Source organism: Vulpes vulpes, chromosome 2 (assembly GCF_048418805.1).
Source record: "Vulpes vulpes isolate BD-2025 chromosome 2, VulVul3, whole genome shotgun sequence".
NCBI classification, from domain to species: Eukaryota; Metazoa; Chordata; class Mammalia; order Carnivora; family Canidae; genus Vulpes; species Vulpes vulpes.
This window is the reverse complement of record NC_132781.1, coordinates 95968496-95985801: the sequence shown is the minus strand read 5'-3', so window position 1 is coordinate 95985801 and position 17306 is coordinate 95968496. Positions and strand designations below refer to the sequence as shown.

Sequence of the window (17306 nt, the reverse complement as noted above, 5' to 3'; positions counted from 1 at the left end):
GATTGAAGTCACCAAGTATAAGTGTATTATTATCTAAGTATTTCTTCAGTTTGGTTATTGATTGGTTTAAATACTTGGCAGCTCCCACATTCGGGGCATATATACTGAGGATTGTTAAGTCCTCTTGTTGGATACATCCTTTGAATATGAGATAGTGTCCCTCTTCATCTCTCACTATAGTCTTCGGGGTAAATTTTAATTTATCTGATATGAGGATGGCTACCCCTGCTTTCTTTTGAGGATCATTTGAATGGTAAATGGTTCTCCAACCTTTTATTTTCAGGTTGTAGGTGTCCTTCTGTCTAAATTGGGTCTCTTGTAGACAGCAAATAGATGGGTCCTGCTTTTTATCCAGTCTGATACCCTGCGCCTTTTGATGGGGTCATTAAGTCCGTTCATGTTCAGAGTTACTATTGACAGATATGAGTTTAGTGTCATCCTGATATCTATTAAGTCCTTGTTTTTGTGGATTGTTCCACTGGACTTCTTCTTAAAGGGGAATTTTAAGAGTCCCCCTTAAAATTTCTTGCAGAGCTGGTTTGGAGGTCACATATTCTTTCAGTTCCTGCCTGTCTTGGAAGCTCTTTATCTCTCCTTCCATTTTGAATGAGAGCCTTGCTGGATAAAGTATTCTTGGTTGCATGTTCTTCTCATTTAGGACCCTGAATATATCCTGCCAGCCCTTTCTGGCCTGCCAGGTCTCTGTGGAGAGATCTGCTGTTACCCTAATATTCCTCCCCATAAAAGTCAGGGACTTTTTTTTCTCTTGCTGCTTTAAGGATCTTCTCCTTATCTTTGGAATTTGCAAGCTTCACTATTAAATGTCCAGGTGTTGAACGGTTTTTATTTATTTTCGGGGGGGGATCTCTCTATTTCCTGGATCTGAATGCCTGTTTCCCTTCCCAGATTAGGAAAGTTTTCAGCTAGGATTTGTTCAAATACATATTCTGGCCCTCTGGCCCTTTCGGCGCCCTCGGGAACCCCAATTAAACGTAGGTTTTTCTTCCACAGGCTGTCGTTTATTTCCCTTAATCTGTCTTCATGGTCTCTTAATTGTCTGTCTCTTTTTTCCTCAGTTTCCCTCTTTGCCATCAACTTGTCTTCTATGTCACTCACTCGTTCTTCCACCTCGTTAAGCCTCGTCGTTAGGACTTCTAGCTTGGATTGCATCTCATTTAATTGATTTTTAATTTCTGCCTGATTGGATCTAAATTTTGCAGTCATAAAGTCTCTTGAGTCCTTTATGGTTTTTTCTAGAGCCACCAGTAGCTGTATAATAGTGCTTCTGAATTGGCTTTCTGACATTGAATTGTAATCCAGATTTTGTAACTCTGTGGGAGAGAGGACTGTTTCTGATTCTTTGTTTTGAGGTGAGGTTTTCCTTCTAGTCATTTTGCTCAGTGCAGGGTGGCCAAAAACAAGTTGTATTGGGAAAAGGAGAAAAAGAGAGAGAGAGAAGGAAAGAAAAGAGAAAAAGAAAAAAGAGAAAGAAGAAAAAGAGGGAAAAAAGAGAAGAAAAAGAGAAAGATAAAGAAAGAAAGGTGAAAAAAAAGGAGGTGGAGTGGGGGAAGCAATCAGAAATCAAAAAGAAAGAAAGAAACAAAAACACAAAACAAAACAAAACAACAACAACAACACGAGAGAGTATCTTCTGATTCTGTATACTTTAAGTCCCTTGAGTTCCCCTGGAACTTGTCCCTCTAGCTGGTCTTCTGGGGGAGGGGCCTGCTGTGCTGATTTTCAGGTGTTAGCAGTTGGGGGAGCTGCTCTGCCCCCTGCCTGGTGCAGGGCTCAGTGGGGGTTGTTTACCCCGTGAGGCCCCAGGAGGAACAACCGCAGTGGCGGGGGCAGCTCTGCAGCCCTGGAGTCAGCTCCCGCAGTAGCTCCGGGGCTCTCCGTCTGCAGGGCCTGGAGGCTCCGGGGCGGGCCGCTGATCTGCTCAGCTCAGGGCAGGAGCGTCCTCGCTGTCCTGGGCCCTCCCGGCCTCTGCCTGTCCCGGGGGTAGGCCGGATCCTGGGCTGTGTCCCGGCGCCCTGTGCTCCGGGGCCTGCGCTGTTGGATTCGCGCTCCCGCCCCGCAGCCCCCTCCGCGGAGCCGCCGCCCGAGCCCCTCCGAGCTGCTCCGGGTCCCGCCGTGCGCGCTGCAGCCCTTAGGGAGCTCGGCGCACTCCCCCGGGGCGCAGGTGTCTGTTAGTGTCCCCGGGAGCCCGAGGGCATCCCCGCCTTTCTGGGGATCCTGCTCCAATTCCCCGGGAGGCCTTTCCGCCCGGGAAGGTTGGTGCAGCTCCTGCTCCTCCGGGACGGGGCTCTCCTGTCCTGGGGACACTCGCCCCGGCCTCAGCCCGGCTCCTCGCGGGGCCCCTCCCCCTTGGAGGCCTTTTGTTTCTTTATTTCTTTTTCCCCATCTTCCTACCTTGGTAGAAGCGCGAACTCTTCTCCCTGGAGCATTCCAGCTGTTCTCTCTTTAAATCTCAGGCCGAATTCGTAGATTTTCAGGATGATTTGAAGGTTATCTAGGTAATTTGTTGGGGACAGGTGATTTGGGGACCCTACTCTTCCGCCGTCTTGCCCCTCCTCCCCCCTCTCTTCTTTCCATTCCTACTTCCACTCCTGTATCTTCACTCCTGATCTGAGGAAAATGCTTTTAAATGACCTTCTCACCTTCAATTCTCTCCAATGGAGTTTGCAATATATTTATTTGTTTGATTCGATTCAATTGCAAGCTAACTCCATCTAACTGTGAAAATTGGCTGCCATTTGAGGCCACTGTTCCAACAAGAGGAAATGTCTTTCTTGGGGAGAAGGCTCTATCTCTGAATATAGGGAAATTCACCAATGGGTCTGTGTAGCTATAAAACATAAGATCCATCAGGCATAACTTGACATTCTAATTAAATATATCTAAACAGAAAGACTTTCCAGATATTTTTCGTTGGGATCCTGAAAAGATGGATGGGTTGAACTAGCTCAAGAAAGTTGAATCTCAAGATGATTTTTTTAAAAAGTCAGGTCTAGGGTTGGAAGCCATGTTGGCATATGGTGGTCGTATTTCTAAAACAAGAGAGGTCTAGCATTCTCTGCTTTCCCTCAAACTTTGGCAAGTGTGTTTTTCGAAACATCCACCTCATTTTAACTATGTTAGGGCTACACTAACATATAACACAGATAATGATCATGGAAGTCAAGTATGGCCTGCACTGATCCAATAGTAAATAACAAATTGCTTTCACTGCAAACATTTTAAGAGAAGATGGTCTCTGAGGAAGGCAAGGAGTCAGTGCTCAACTGCTTCAAGATTTAAATCTTCAATTTGACAGTAGCCAAATAATGGACATAAACTCACTTGGATGACACTAGTAACTACATGAACAGAAATGCTTGTAGTTGTATTTATTGCATGAAAGTTTTCTTAATCAGTAGTGTACATTCAATACGATTTCTCAAGCAAACACGGGAAATACAAAAAGATGATGGTGATTTTTTTGCCATCACCTGTTTCACATGGTAAATATTCTTGAATTACAAGGGAAAATGACTCTGATTATGATTTAGAAAGGTTTGAGAGTAGCATTTCTTTTAATTTGCGATTTGTATTTATTTTATGAATAACTCACCTTTGTCTGTGTTAATAAAATCTATTGTTTCTGACTACAAGGCTGCTAAGAACCCTTTGGTGTGTTGGAATGGATGATCAAAGAAATGACAAGTAGATAACAGCATATTAAAAATGCCTCAATATCTTTTTAAAATTCAGGTCTGACTTCTCATTTACTTTGAGAATCTAAACATTCAACGTGAAAGCCACAGTCAGTGATATATTTAGTAATACAGTATTCCTTCCTTCCTAACTATAAAGCCAATATGTAAAGCACCTTAAAGAACAAAAAAAAGGGGGCACCTGGATGGCTCAGTTGGTTAAGTGTCTGCCTTTGGTTCAGGTCATGATTCCAGGGGTCCTGGGATCAAGTCCTGCATCGGACTACTTACTCAGAGGAGAGCCTGCTTCTCCTTTTCCTCCTCCCTTTCACTCATGCTCTCTCCCTCTCTTGCTCTCAAATAAATAAACAAAATCTTTAAAAAAATAACAAAGAAAAAGAGAGTGAGGGAAGGTTTTACTTGCATTTGAGACAAAGTTTCTGCTATATGTGTAGCCTGGTTTATTCTCTGCTTCTGCAAATATTTTAGGACAATAGCAAAATTAATTGCTTAAGTCCACAATTTTGAGAAATGCAATTGCAGTTAATCAGCAGAATAATGTGTAATAATGTTGTTTTATCCAACACAGCAGACAAAAGAATGTTTAATGAGTCATCTGCAACACATTTGGCCAAATCCAGAAGTTGGATTTTTTCCCCATCTATATTTTATAAATCATTATGATGTTTTAACGTGATAAAAAAAAAAAAAAAACGATCATGGCTCAGTGAGTAAATGATTGAGATGTGAAATCAAACTATCCTGGGGTCTAATCTGGATGGTATGTAATAGGTTCTTTCACTCTCTGAAACTTGTAAACCAAACATGAACAGCAGGGTGAATTACAGTTCTGATTCGGAAGACTGCCATCCATGGAGGGCCAATAAATAATATGTACAAAAGACTAAATGCAATGCCTCACATATCGTAAGTGCTCAGTAAATACTAAATGTTATTACTCCTTAACCATCTTCAGAAACTTTCTTAAATGCTGTTATCTTTGCTGACTAGATACATAAACACCATTCCTTATTTCTTGCAGCATGCACTCAGAGATGAATGGGCTTCGATTTCATTAAGGCATGGACCCAGTACTTTACAGAAAAAGGTAACAAAGCCCTCTCACCTGACAACGGTCAGATCCAAAGGCTTTCTTGGAAACCCATGCAAAACCAGGGTCCAGCTGAAACTAAAATCTCTTATTTGGATATTTCTAAAGGTAGCATGAATGGTTTTAAAACAATCAGAAGGCAGCGTGGAGGGGCAATTGCAGAAAACAGAGTAATTCTCAGAGGCTTTTAAACTGGTGAGGCACCAGATATTGTCTGGAGATGGTGATTCCAAAATGCCCCCAAATAAGCCTCTTGCTTAAGCTTTTCAGGGCCAAGCTACAACAGGGTGGCCGGCAGTATGACAAGCACAGCACATCTCTGTGGCCTAGCTAAACAAAAGCATGTGAACATCTGCTCTCTTGCTGACAGGACAGAACTGAAACATACCTGCAATCTTAAAGATTGGTGTCGCCTAAGGATCCCAAGAGAGTCATAGGGTTTCCTAAGTTGTACAAAGCCTCTAAGGTAGAGGCACTGTTTTCGTATCAGCAATAAAGTATTTTGGCAAACAAGTTAATATACTGCACATGCATCTGCTTTTGCTGGAGCCACTGCTGCATTTTAAAGCACTCGAGTGAATAACCTCGCTGCCTCAGCTATAGCTGAATGGCCCTGGAGGTGATATATTTGGGAGTTTTAAGTTTTATATTTAGCTGCTACACATATTTAATCATCAGCCCCTGCAATGTAACATTTGGGAACGGATGGCTAGAAAAAACAGGGAGGTGGTTTTAAAAGGTTTAACACACAAGACTCTGTAGGTTCCAGCTCTACCCAACATTGGGCTGCTCACCAGTAAAGACTTCGACCTTAAGTTAGAGGCCGAGATGAGAAGGCACAAAGGTTGGCAAAGATAGGTTAGGATTCTTTTACCATCCATTCTGGTTCAAAGTCGGAAGAAATGGGTTAAACAGTGACAATGTTTACACGCAGACAAAATCTTATTTCTTATACAAATGAAAGTTTGTATGAGCATACAGACAGAAGGAGCTTTCAGCTCCAGTCAATGTGACTTAATCCCCTCAAAAGCACTCTCGGCTCTGTTTTATTGTTCTTTTGTTTTATTCTGTTTTACTTTCTTATTGAGAGAAGACAGAGAGACATAGGGGAGAAAGAAGAGAAGTGTTAAGAAACAAACTAGCAGTGCCTGGGTGGCTCAGTGGGTTGAACATCTGTCTTCAGCTCAAGTCATGATCTTGGGGTCCTGGGATGGAGCCCTACATTGGACTCCTTGCTCAGTGGGGAGTCTGCTTTCCCTCTCTCTCTCTCTTTGCCCTTCACCCCCACTCGTGCCCTCTCTCTCTTTCAAATAAATAATACATAAAATCCTTAAAAAAAAAAAAAGAAATAAACCAGAAACTTCTCTAGCAGTTAATGACATGTGAATATACACAACAAATTAGATGCATTATCTAATGCTCAAGGTTCTCAGTCTGCACACACATACACAGACAAACCTCAAAGCCAGGAACACATAGGCTATCTTCAATATGCCTATAAAAAATCTTCTCCTTACAAATCATCTACCAGATAAGGAGTTAATATCCAAAATATATAGGAAACTCATACAACTCAATAGCAAAAAATTAAACAAAATACCCACATAAATAAATAGTTAGAGAACATCGTTCCAAATATAGACAGCATTCCAAAGAAGACATACAAATAGCCAGCAGGTACATGAAGATACTCAATATTACTGATCATCAGGGAAATGTAAATCAAAACCACAGTGAGATGTATTTCATACCTCCTAGAATGGCTATTATCAAAAATACAAGAGATAATGTGTCTAGAAGGATGTGGAGTAAAGGAACCCTTATTAACTGTTGGTCGGAATGTAAACTGGTGCAGCCATTATGAAAAACAGCATGGCAGTTCAAAAAACTAAAAATTGAACTACCATATGATCCAGCAATCCCACTTCTGGGTATGTAATCAACAGAACTAAAATCACTATCTCAAAGAGATATCTGCACTTTCATATTTATTGAAACATTATTTACAATAACCAAGACATAGAAACAACTTAAGTGTCCATCAACAGAAGAATGGATAAAGAAAATGTGGTGTACACATACCAGGGTATAATTCAGCCAAGAAAGGAAGGAAATCCTGTAATTTATGACAGCATGGCTGAAACTTTTAAGGTATTATGCTAAGTGAAATATGTCAGAGAAAGACAAATATTTTATGATTCACTTATATGTGCAACCTATAGAATCCAAATTCATAAAAACAGAGTGATTATTTGCCAGGGTCTGGATGGTGGGGGAAATGGGGAAATGTTGGTCAAAGGGTACAAACCTTCAGCTATAAAATGAGTAAATTCTGGGTATCTAATAAGCAGCATGGTGAATATAGCTAATGTTACTATATTATATACTTGCAAGTTGCTAAGAGAGAAGATCCTAAATGTTTTTACTGCATGAAAAAAATTGTAATTAGGTGATGTGATTGAAATGTTAACTAACTTTATTGTGGTAACCATTCCATAATGTACATACATCGAATCATCACAGTGTATACCTTAAACTTACACATATATCAATAATATCTCAATAAAGCTGGGAGAAAAATCTTTTCTTTACATGCATTAGGAACGTTTCCTGAATTCCACCAGGCATATCCTGAGTGTCCCAAGTGAGTCTTTGTTAAATCAATCAATCAATCATTCACTGGAAGACTTAAATGCCTGATGGTTTAAGATACCTTGCCCCATTCTCACCCCACACCACTATATTTGACTTCAATAGACTGCAAAGCTTCAAATGACAGAATTATGTTTCCAACCATACAGTTCCTCTGAAGTCCTATCATCCAAGTGTCATTTAACCCTCTACTAAGTGATTTTCTTTGATCCTCTTTGGATCCCCATTTAGTTTACAAAAGCCTGAAATTTCAAACTACAGTGAATTTATGACAGATCAATTAAGAAAATGTGTCATTCTTATATCTCACAATTCAATTTTACAATAGAAATCCTGCTCATTCTCCCATCTTTCCTCTTATCATTCAAAATAACAAGTTAAAATTCAATCCAATTCAATCCCTATAGCTAAGCAAGTGCTAAATCCATCACATAACAGATGATTTTCTATTCTGTATCAAAATTATAAAATTGATTATTATACTATTCAAATAATAGATGATAAAGAAAACCTGCTTCAGTTGAGTTGGCTAAATCAGCCTACAAACCAGCTTTAAAAAGCAAATTCATTCAGAATAAAAAGCTTTAAGATCCTGTTTTTAATGGGAAAATTTTTTCGCTTTCCCAAATATAAAAATATGCAATACTTTACCAAGAACTCCTGTAGTAATCATTAGATTATAATTTCCACCATACATAAGTTTTATTAGGCTGCATAAATAATTTTGTCTTTTATGGGCTATGGGCTCTCATTCTCAAAATTATTTTGGAAAATAAAGGCTGTACTGAATAATTTGAGTTTAGCCATGAAATGAATATGACAATTATTCTACTTCAACAGCATTTGGAATTAGTATTTAAATCAAAGAGTATATTTCCTCATTACCCAATATAACCCTGTTCTCTCAAAAGTGTGAGAAAAGTCTGGAAGATAAGAAATTCTTAAGAATAAGAAATGAAAAGAAAGGGGAGGTTGGAATAGTAAGAGAAATAGAAAATGAAGGGAATTTAAGAAATTAAGAGGATAATTAGAAAGTGATATTTTACTGACATATAAATATATGTTAATATATATCAACTTTAGTTTTTATACATAAATTTAAAAACTTCTTTTAAAAGTGTCTTTTAGGTAGACTGGCCATCTCAATTTCCTGAGACTCTGGTTTCAGTGCTTGAAGATCCTGGCAAATCCCTCACTCCTTGGCCAATTGGGAGAGTGACCATCCTATTTTTAAATGATTAATGATGTAGAAAAGACATTAGGGTTCAAAGCTGACAGCCAAAAAAGAATTCCTGAGATGTCTTTGGTGCATAAAGGGAGTTTTATTAAAGCAGTACTGGACTCATGGGCAGAATGGGCTGTAGTGGGACCATGAGGAGTGGCCCATTACATACCTTCAAGTTGGAAGGGGGTTAATGAGAGCCTAAGTCTCTAAAAAATTTTGGAAACAAGGTTTCCAGGACCTTGGGGGGGGGGGGGTGGCTAGCTATTGTTGGAAAAAGATCATTCATTACCGTCTAATAAAACCTGAGTCATAAGACCTTTCAGAGGTTTATCAGTGGGTCATATGCTTGGGATTTTGACTGCCAACATGTATCTTGGGAAGTAGAGATAAAAGGTAGACTTATAGGGTCCTGAGAGCCAGGCTAAGATTGCCTTTTGCCCTTAGCAAAGTATTAACATGGAAGAAGCTAAGTCCCTAGAGGAATGTCACTCTGCCCATCTCAAGGACTTGTCAACGAGCTGTAGATAGTAAGGAAATGTAATAATTTGTCTTTTGCCTTTGTTTTCCACATCAGTTAAAGACCTATATTTTCTCATTTTTTTCCTTCAATGATATGATTAGAAAACAGGAAACAAAAAAAAAAGAAAGAAAGAAAGAAAAAAGAAAACAGGAACACAAACCTGAAATTTCTGGTTGCTCTGGATGTTCATGACATTTCTCTCCCACTGACTCTGGAGAGCAGCAGTGTTTTGCCATAAATTCTGAATGGGACCATCACATGTAGTTTGAAGGCCAGCCATTAATTTGCCACTCACATGGCTGGAGAAGTAATAAAATGTGATCTATGAAAAATAAGTAATGTCCAAACAATTACAAAACAGAAGTTCCCAAATGTGAAAGGTATTTAAAATGGTGTATGTTTTCAAATACCTGACAGGCATGTTGGTTATTCGTTGGAAGAAAAACTCTACTTCTTAGGTTTGTGGATGTAGAATCCATTTTGGAGACCAGTGAGAGGAAGTGGGCTGTTGGCAAAAAAAATCAGCATGTTACAGTGAGAGGAATGCTTGGTAAACTTACTTAGTACACCAGGAAATAATAATTCAGGCCCATATCCGCATTAGGTCAATATATTTTTGTTTAAAGAATGAAACATTTAACCACACCATTCACTTTTGCAAATGGTCTGACTGATAGCTTTATATCATTATATTCTCCAGCAAGATAGCTCATTGCAATTATACTCCCTATAACATAATTATACACTGCAGTCCATGACCTACTTTATCCTCTATAACATAGAAAGTTATAGCCCTGCAAAGATAGTATCTAGGGAAAACATTGCACTGTGATGGCCACCAAAATAAAAGAAATTGTTGTGGTTTACTCTAGAAAGAATTAGATCTAATAGTCCCAGCTTTTCCTGGGATCATGGAAAACAATGCAGAGCCCTAATGCTCTCCCACATGTTGCAGTACAGACTATGCTAATGGACTGTTACTGTTTAGAAGGCTGCAACATGAATGGAACATTTCCCGGGTTTTCATAAATTTCCTACAAACCTTGACAGGGTTATAGTGTATCATCGGGGAACCACTGTGCTCTACTACTCTATTCAGTATTTTGCTATTTGTCAAAAGGAATGAAAAAATAATGTTGATGATTATGATAACCCATCTACCAAGTTATTCTATGAGTTTAAAGCTGGATTGGAAATCAAATTTAATTGTCACATCATTGAGAGAATCAATAGTAAAATTATGAAGCCTAAGAAACCTCTTCTTCCTTACACTGATTCCAATATTATACACTAATTAAGTAGAAAATAATGACATTAATGATTCCCATAAATATGGTCAGAGGCATAATTGAAATCCCTGCAATAACAGGAAACCATTCTCAGAATGTACTCTCTGTGATAATTATATAAACATAATGTAGATGAAGAGCTGGTATCACAGTAATACAAGTGGACAATCATTAATTTGCTCTTGCTTCATTTTTAGAAGGCAAAGCAAAAGCTAAGCAAATGAATAATCAAATAATACAATGAGCTATTATATTTATTATATACTATATATTGTTTTTAAAATAAGTATTATTTCAATATTATCAGCAATGCAAATGGTAATAGTATTCAACAGTCCCTAAATTATTATTTATAGGTACTCACTGTTTAAATCATCCCTGAGATAGGCAAAAAGTTTTCATTTATCAAGGAAATTACTTAAATTAATTATATTTATTTTAAAGAGTTTGAACTTAAAAATTAGATTTGGCTCTATTAAATAGAGTAGAATGTATAATAAAATAATAGATTATTTAAATATTTAAGCAGTATATTTTATAAATTAACAAACTATCATTTGGTACATGTTACAACACTATAAGTTATTCTGTATTTTGTCAAAAATCACATGAAGATTAATCTTCAGGTTATCATAAAAAGTAAAGTTTTGGGGGCACCTGTGTGGCTCAGTCAGTTAAGCAACTGACTCTTGATCTCAGCTCAGGTCATGATCTCAGGGCTGAGATCAAGCCCCATATCCAGTCCCATGCTCAGCTTGGAGTCAACTTGAGGTTTCCTCTCTCCCTCTACCCCTTCCCCTCCACTCCTCTCACACTCTAAATTAGATAGATAGATAGATGATAGATGATAGATAGATGATGGATAGATAGATAGATAGATAGATAGATAGATAGATAGATAGATAATAGATATTTTTTAAGTAAAGTTTTAAATTCAGAAACAGCTTGAGATCTTTTGACCTTTGTCTAGGAATAAACTTCCTTTCTATGGCCAAAAACAAAAACAATGCTCAAAATGCACCCAATACGAACATCTGATTTCTACCTTTAATTCCAATTTAGTGGCAATAGGAAGCATTTTTTTAAATGCACAGTCAATTTTACCTTGCTCCCTATAGTGTGAGTATAGAATTTAATTCACTGGTAAAGATGTTCCTTAGAGAAAAATACTCTTATGGAAGACTCTTGTTTTCCAAAGCAGTTTAGTCATCATGTCTATGAGTAAAAAAGAAAGAAGCACATCCTTGGTGGCATAAGTTTTTCCCACACGTCCTTCATCTTACACCACTTCCTACTACTACTTCTAACCATTGAGAAGAGGCTTAAGCAGCTGATAACCAAAATGTACCCAGGGTTTTCTGCACACACCCCTCTTACCCTCTGAAGTAGCCTATTAACAATAATCACACACATACGCAAACATCACTGTCACCAATTTAAGTTTCTTTTTTTTTTTTTTTACCATTTTAGGTTTCATATTAATCTTTATCATATCCATCTCAGTTTGTTCATATGATTCATAAATTCCCATTTTATGCCTTCATCCATGTAAGCCACCAAATAGTCTATCTTTAAAACATATGTCACATAATCTCATGGTGAAGTGTTAGCTATCAAAATGACAAAATAAGAACAAACAGTATGATTTTATTGATAATGTTAAATGTTTACATTAAAGGGCTTTCAAAGAATATTTTTTCCTCATTTGCTGGGTAAGTGGTGAAATAAAATCCCAACATAAACTGAGATTGATGATCAAAAAAAGAAAAAAGAAAGAAAATAAAGTATATAAAATATGAAAGCAACAAAAATCATGAATCAAGTGTGGAGGGCTAAATCCAACAACTTTGGCAGTGAATTCTATCAGCCTTGATCCTCAGGAAAGATAAGGCAAAATTTTCAGTCTCACTTTCTTCCACTATTGACAGGCAACCTTGTATTTCCTCCATTTCCCAAGTGCTAAGTGATTAATAGGAATGAGTGTGAGCAGAAGGAACATAAATCCTATTGCATGTTATAGAGCAACCAACTGGCTCAAAGGAACTTAAAAAAATTGAGTATTTTGACAGTGAGATAATATCAGTACTCAAGAGCATTTCCCCAATAATCAGGCTGCAGGAATGGATCATCATGACAAGGTCTAAGGCCTGAAGCAAAGGTTAGAAAGTCAAAACTTTTGGAAAGGCAAAAGTGTGCTCATCTATGACAGAAATATGACTAAGTCCAGATAACAGGGAGGAAATAATAGTCTTTGATATAATCTTTTTTCCAGTTGGTAATTTCTATTTATTGAATTGTTTCCATTAAATCATAAGTTTTGCCTCATATCTTCTCATTAAACTAACAAGTTCAACACAACCACATATTTTCTAGAACTGTATCTCTTAAAGGATATCCTTGAATAGCAATCTCTTAAAATTGCTGGTAACTTATAAATGAATGTAGCCGTGTCAATTTAAGCCTGCTTCAGTGATGAAGAGCTAGAGGAATCACTTTAGTGGATCATAAAACTTGACTATAAACATGAGGGTGATGTTAACAAAAATGCCAATGTAAAGACCTCTCAAATTTATCCCTCCATAAAGGCAATAAAAAAAAAATGGCGAGTTTTGTGGGTTTTGTTTTTGTTTTTTTAAGTAGGCTCCACATCCAGAGCAGAGTTCAACATGAGGCTTGAACCCACAACCCTGAGATCAAGACCTGAGCCGAAATCAAGGGTCAGATGCTCAACTGACTGAGCCTCCCAGGTACCCCTTATGGTTTTTTAACTTATCCTATTCCCACTGCCTACTTCCAGCTTCATAACAGCTTTGAAAAACAGAAGCCACAGCAATAAGCAAAATAGAGTTAGAGCTCTCAAAGCATCATTACCAAATAATTGTGATTATTTGACATGTCTGGTATTTCCCTTAAGACCCCACTTACAAGGCTGTCCGAACTTCACCACATTAATAACTTGTCCAGTGCAAAAGGTCTCTTCCCAGCACGCATTTAAGTCAGTTGGCTACTCTGTAACATGCAATAGGATTTATGTTCCTTTCTGCTCTCACTCATTCCTATTAATCACTTAGCACTTGGGAAATGGAGGAAATGCAAGGTAAACATTTTAATTTTAGAGTTGCCTGAGGTAGTGTATAACAGTTGGAGCCTAAATAGTTGAACCAAAAAGATTAAAGCAAACTCTAGGGAATGGGATATCCCATAGGACATGGCTTTGAAATATTCCTATTTTTCCTGCAAATCTAGATGGACATGTACTTGCACATGGCTATGCACATGCTCTGGAAAGACCTGAAAAGGCCCTAAGCTCTCATTTCTGAATGACTTTGAGCATCTGTGAAAGCAGAAAGCTAAGATTAAGAGTTATCAACTGCCTGGTTTTGTTAAAGGTGTCCCTCAACATGCACACAAAGTCCCTCAACAAACACTGGGAGATTTATTGATTCCAGGCATTTAAAGAACTCTGTTTTCAATCATGAATTGACCACGAAGCTGACCAAGCAGAGATTTCAGTGGCTACACATGACAAGGATAAAGACTACAGAATTGGTCTAGAAAAGTCACTAAAATAAACAAAAACAACAAATTAGACAACAACAAAAAATGTGGAAGAGACCAGACTTTCAGATTTGCCATATTATATTGTTTTAAATGTCCATGTTTCAAAAGAAATTGTGATAAATGTAAAGAAACATGAAAATATGACGTATACTGAAGGAAAAAAGTAATCAATGGAAAGTGTCTCTCTATTGGATAAAGACCTTAAATCAGCTATTTTAAATATTTCAAAGAGCCAATGGAAATCATGTCTAAAATGCTAAAGAAACCATGAGAATGATGGCTCACAAAAGAGAGAGTATTAATAAAATAGAATATCTGGAACATCAAGAGATAGAAACTATACAAATCAATAACTATCATTATAATTGGTTTTTATAGTTGATAAAAACAAAAATTATAATTCACTGTTGATGGGCACACAATACAAAAAGATGTACGTTAGTCAGTAACAGAGTGAAGTATGGAGAATGGAGATGGATAAGGCACACTTATTTCATACGCTATTGCAGTTAGATTGATTATAATCCAACCTAGATTGTTATTATCTCTAGGACAATCACTAATAAAGTAATTCAAGAAATACATAGTGAAAAAGTAAGTTAACATGATATACTACAAAATATCTATGTAACAGAAAACAGTAATGGAGGAAAAGAGTAGCAAGAAAGACAGGAGACAGAGAAAACAAACAGTAGGTGCCCGGTGTAAATACCATCTTATCAGTAGTCATGCTATTTGTAAACTGATTAAAATCTCTAATCAAAACTCTGAGGTTGGCATGTTGTATAAATATATGATCCAACAATACAACCACCCAAAAAGGATGAAAATAAAAGGACGTAAAACCATAATATATAAACAATAAGTAACGGAGAGTTGGAAATTCAGGGGGAAAAAAGATTTAACACATGAGAAAATTGTTATTAGAGATAAACAAGTACATTTTATAATGATAAAAGGATCAAGTCATCAAGAAAATATAATAATTATAAACATGCACCTCAAAACAGAGCTGTAAATTATATGAAACAAAAGCTAATAAAAGCAAAGTGAAAATAGACAAATTCAACAATAATAGTTGGAGACTTTGGTACCCCACTTTCAAAGATAGAACACATAGAAGATCAGTAAGGAAACAAAAAACTTGAGCAACACAATACACATATTGGACCTAACAGACACATATAGAACACTCCATCCAACGACAGTAAAATTCATATGTTTCTACAGTGTACACAGAATATTCTCCAGAAAAGATCATATTTCAGGCCATAAAACAACTATCAACTATCACATTTAACAAGATATGAATTAAACAAGTGTGTTCTATGACCACAATAGAGTGATTTGAGTCAATAGCAGAAATAAATGTGGGAAATCCCCAAATATGTGGAAATCAAAAAACATACTCCTTAAATAACCAATGGATCAAAGGAAAAACCAGAAGGGATATTAGAAAATTCTTGATATGAATGAAAATAAAAATCACTGTATCAAAATGTATGGGACACAGTAAATCAGTGCTTAGAAATAAATAGAAGTAATTTAGTAAATTACTAAATTAAAAAAAGTAAGTTTTTAAATCACAGTCTAACCTTCCACTTTACAAAGTTCAAAAGAAGAGCAGACTAACCCCAAAGCAAGCCCAGCTTTGATTTGATATTAGAGCAGAGATACATGAAATTAAAAAACAGACAACAGAAACAAATTAAACCAAAATTTGGTTCTTGAAAAGATCAACACAATTAACAAGCCTGTTACTGGACTGATTAATAGGGGGGGAAATTGCTAAACGAATAGTGAAACAAGGGTCAGAACTACCAATGTTATAGCAACATAACTATACGGTAATATTATCAATGATTGCAGCTAACAAATTGGATAACATAAATAGATGATATGAAAAATTCCTAGAAAGACAGAAACATTGACTCAGGACCAAAACTAATTCAAGAAGAAATATAAAATCTGAATAAACTGTAACAAATAAGGAGAATTAATCAGTCATCAAAAAACTTTCCACAAAGAAATTCTCAGTCACAGAAGGATTAACCACCAGTGAATTCTACAAAACATTTAAATAAGAATTAAAACCAATACTTCACAAACTCTTGCACAAAGTGGAAAAGGAAAGAATACTTCTCAACTCATTCTGCGAGGCCATTATTATTTGGTATTACCTTGGTACCAAAACCAGACAAGCATATGACAATAAAAAAACAAAAAAAAAACTATAGATCGATATCTTGATTAATATAAATGTAAAAATCCTAAACAAAATATAATAAATCTCATCAAGCAAGATACAAAAAGGATTATTCACCAGGACTAAGTAGAATTTATCTCAGGAATGCAAAGTTAGTTTAACATATGAAAACCAATCACTATAAAATGCTATATTGATCAAATAAAGGATAAAAATCACATGATCATTTCAACAGATGCAGAAAACACACCTGACAAATTCTCATGATGAAACCATTCAACATGCTAGTTACAGAAGGGAACATGCTTACCAGACAAATGACTTTTACAGAAAACTCTCACCTAACAATATGCCTGATGGTGAAAGAGTAAAAATTGTCACCCTAGTAGGAATAAGATAAGGATATCTGGCATTACCACTTCTATTCAAAATTATACTGGAGTTTCTAGCCAGGGAATTAGATAAGGAAATGAAATAAAAGGCATCCAGAATGGAAACAGAAAGTAAAACGATCTCTACTTGCAAATAACATGATCTTGTATACAGAAGGTCACTATGTGATTACATCGGTTGAATAGTCCAGGTTGAATTAAAGGTCTGCTGATGAGTAACCATAGTACATCTATAAAGTCCTTCCACAAAAGTACCTGGATTCATTTTGATTGAATAACTACGGGATGGGAAATTTGGAGGGTACATTTTTAGAATTCTGCTACCACCATTAGGTAGGCACTAGGTCAGGAAGGCACTAGTTTGGTTCTCCTGTCCCACTTGCTCCATTTTAAGGTGTTGACCAGTCTATGAAGCCTAAACTAGTTATGTCCTTGTAAATTCTTCCTTGACTAATTCAGTTATAACACACATTGAATCAATGTATGTACTCATCGGGTTGCCAGACTTCATTTGCAAAGAATTGAAATCCACTGTGTCCTTTCCAATTGCTTTAATTCGTAAAATTCCCTGCCTGCTTTCATTTGAGAGAATCTCAGTCTACTGGCTATTTATGGCTATATATTCTTTTTTTTTTTTTTTAAGGTGGGGGGCGGA

At 36.9% G+C, this 17306-nt stretch overlaps 1 protein-coding gene across 1 annotated transcript in view; it reads right to left on the bottom strand.

The window, feature by feature from the left end:
* Positions 1-17306, bottom strand: part of LOC140596595 (MAM and LDL-receptor class A domain-containing protein 1-like) — a 75095-nt gene that overhangs the window by 33084 nt on the left and 24705 nt on the right. The window contains exons 3-4 of the mRNA XM_072745124.1: positions 9614-9708; positions 9364-9525 (exon numbers count right to left, since the gene is read on the bottom strand). Of these exons, the coding sequence (XP_072601225.1) occupies positions 9364-9525; positions 9614-9708 (257 nt within the window). The remainder of the gene's footprint in view (positions 1-9363; positions 9526-9613; positions 9709-17306) is intronic.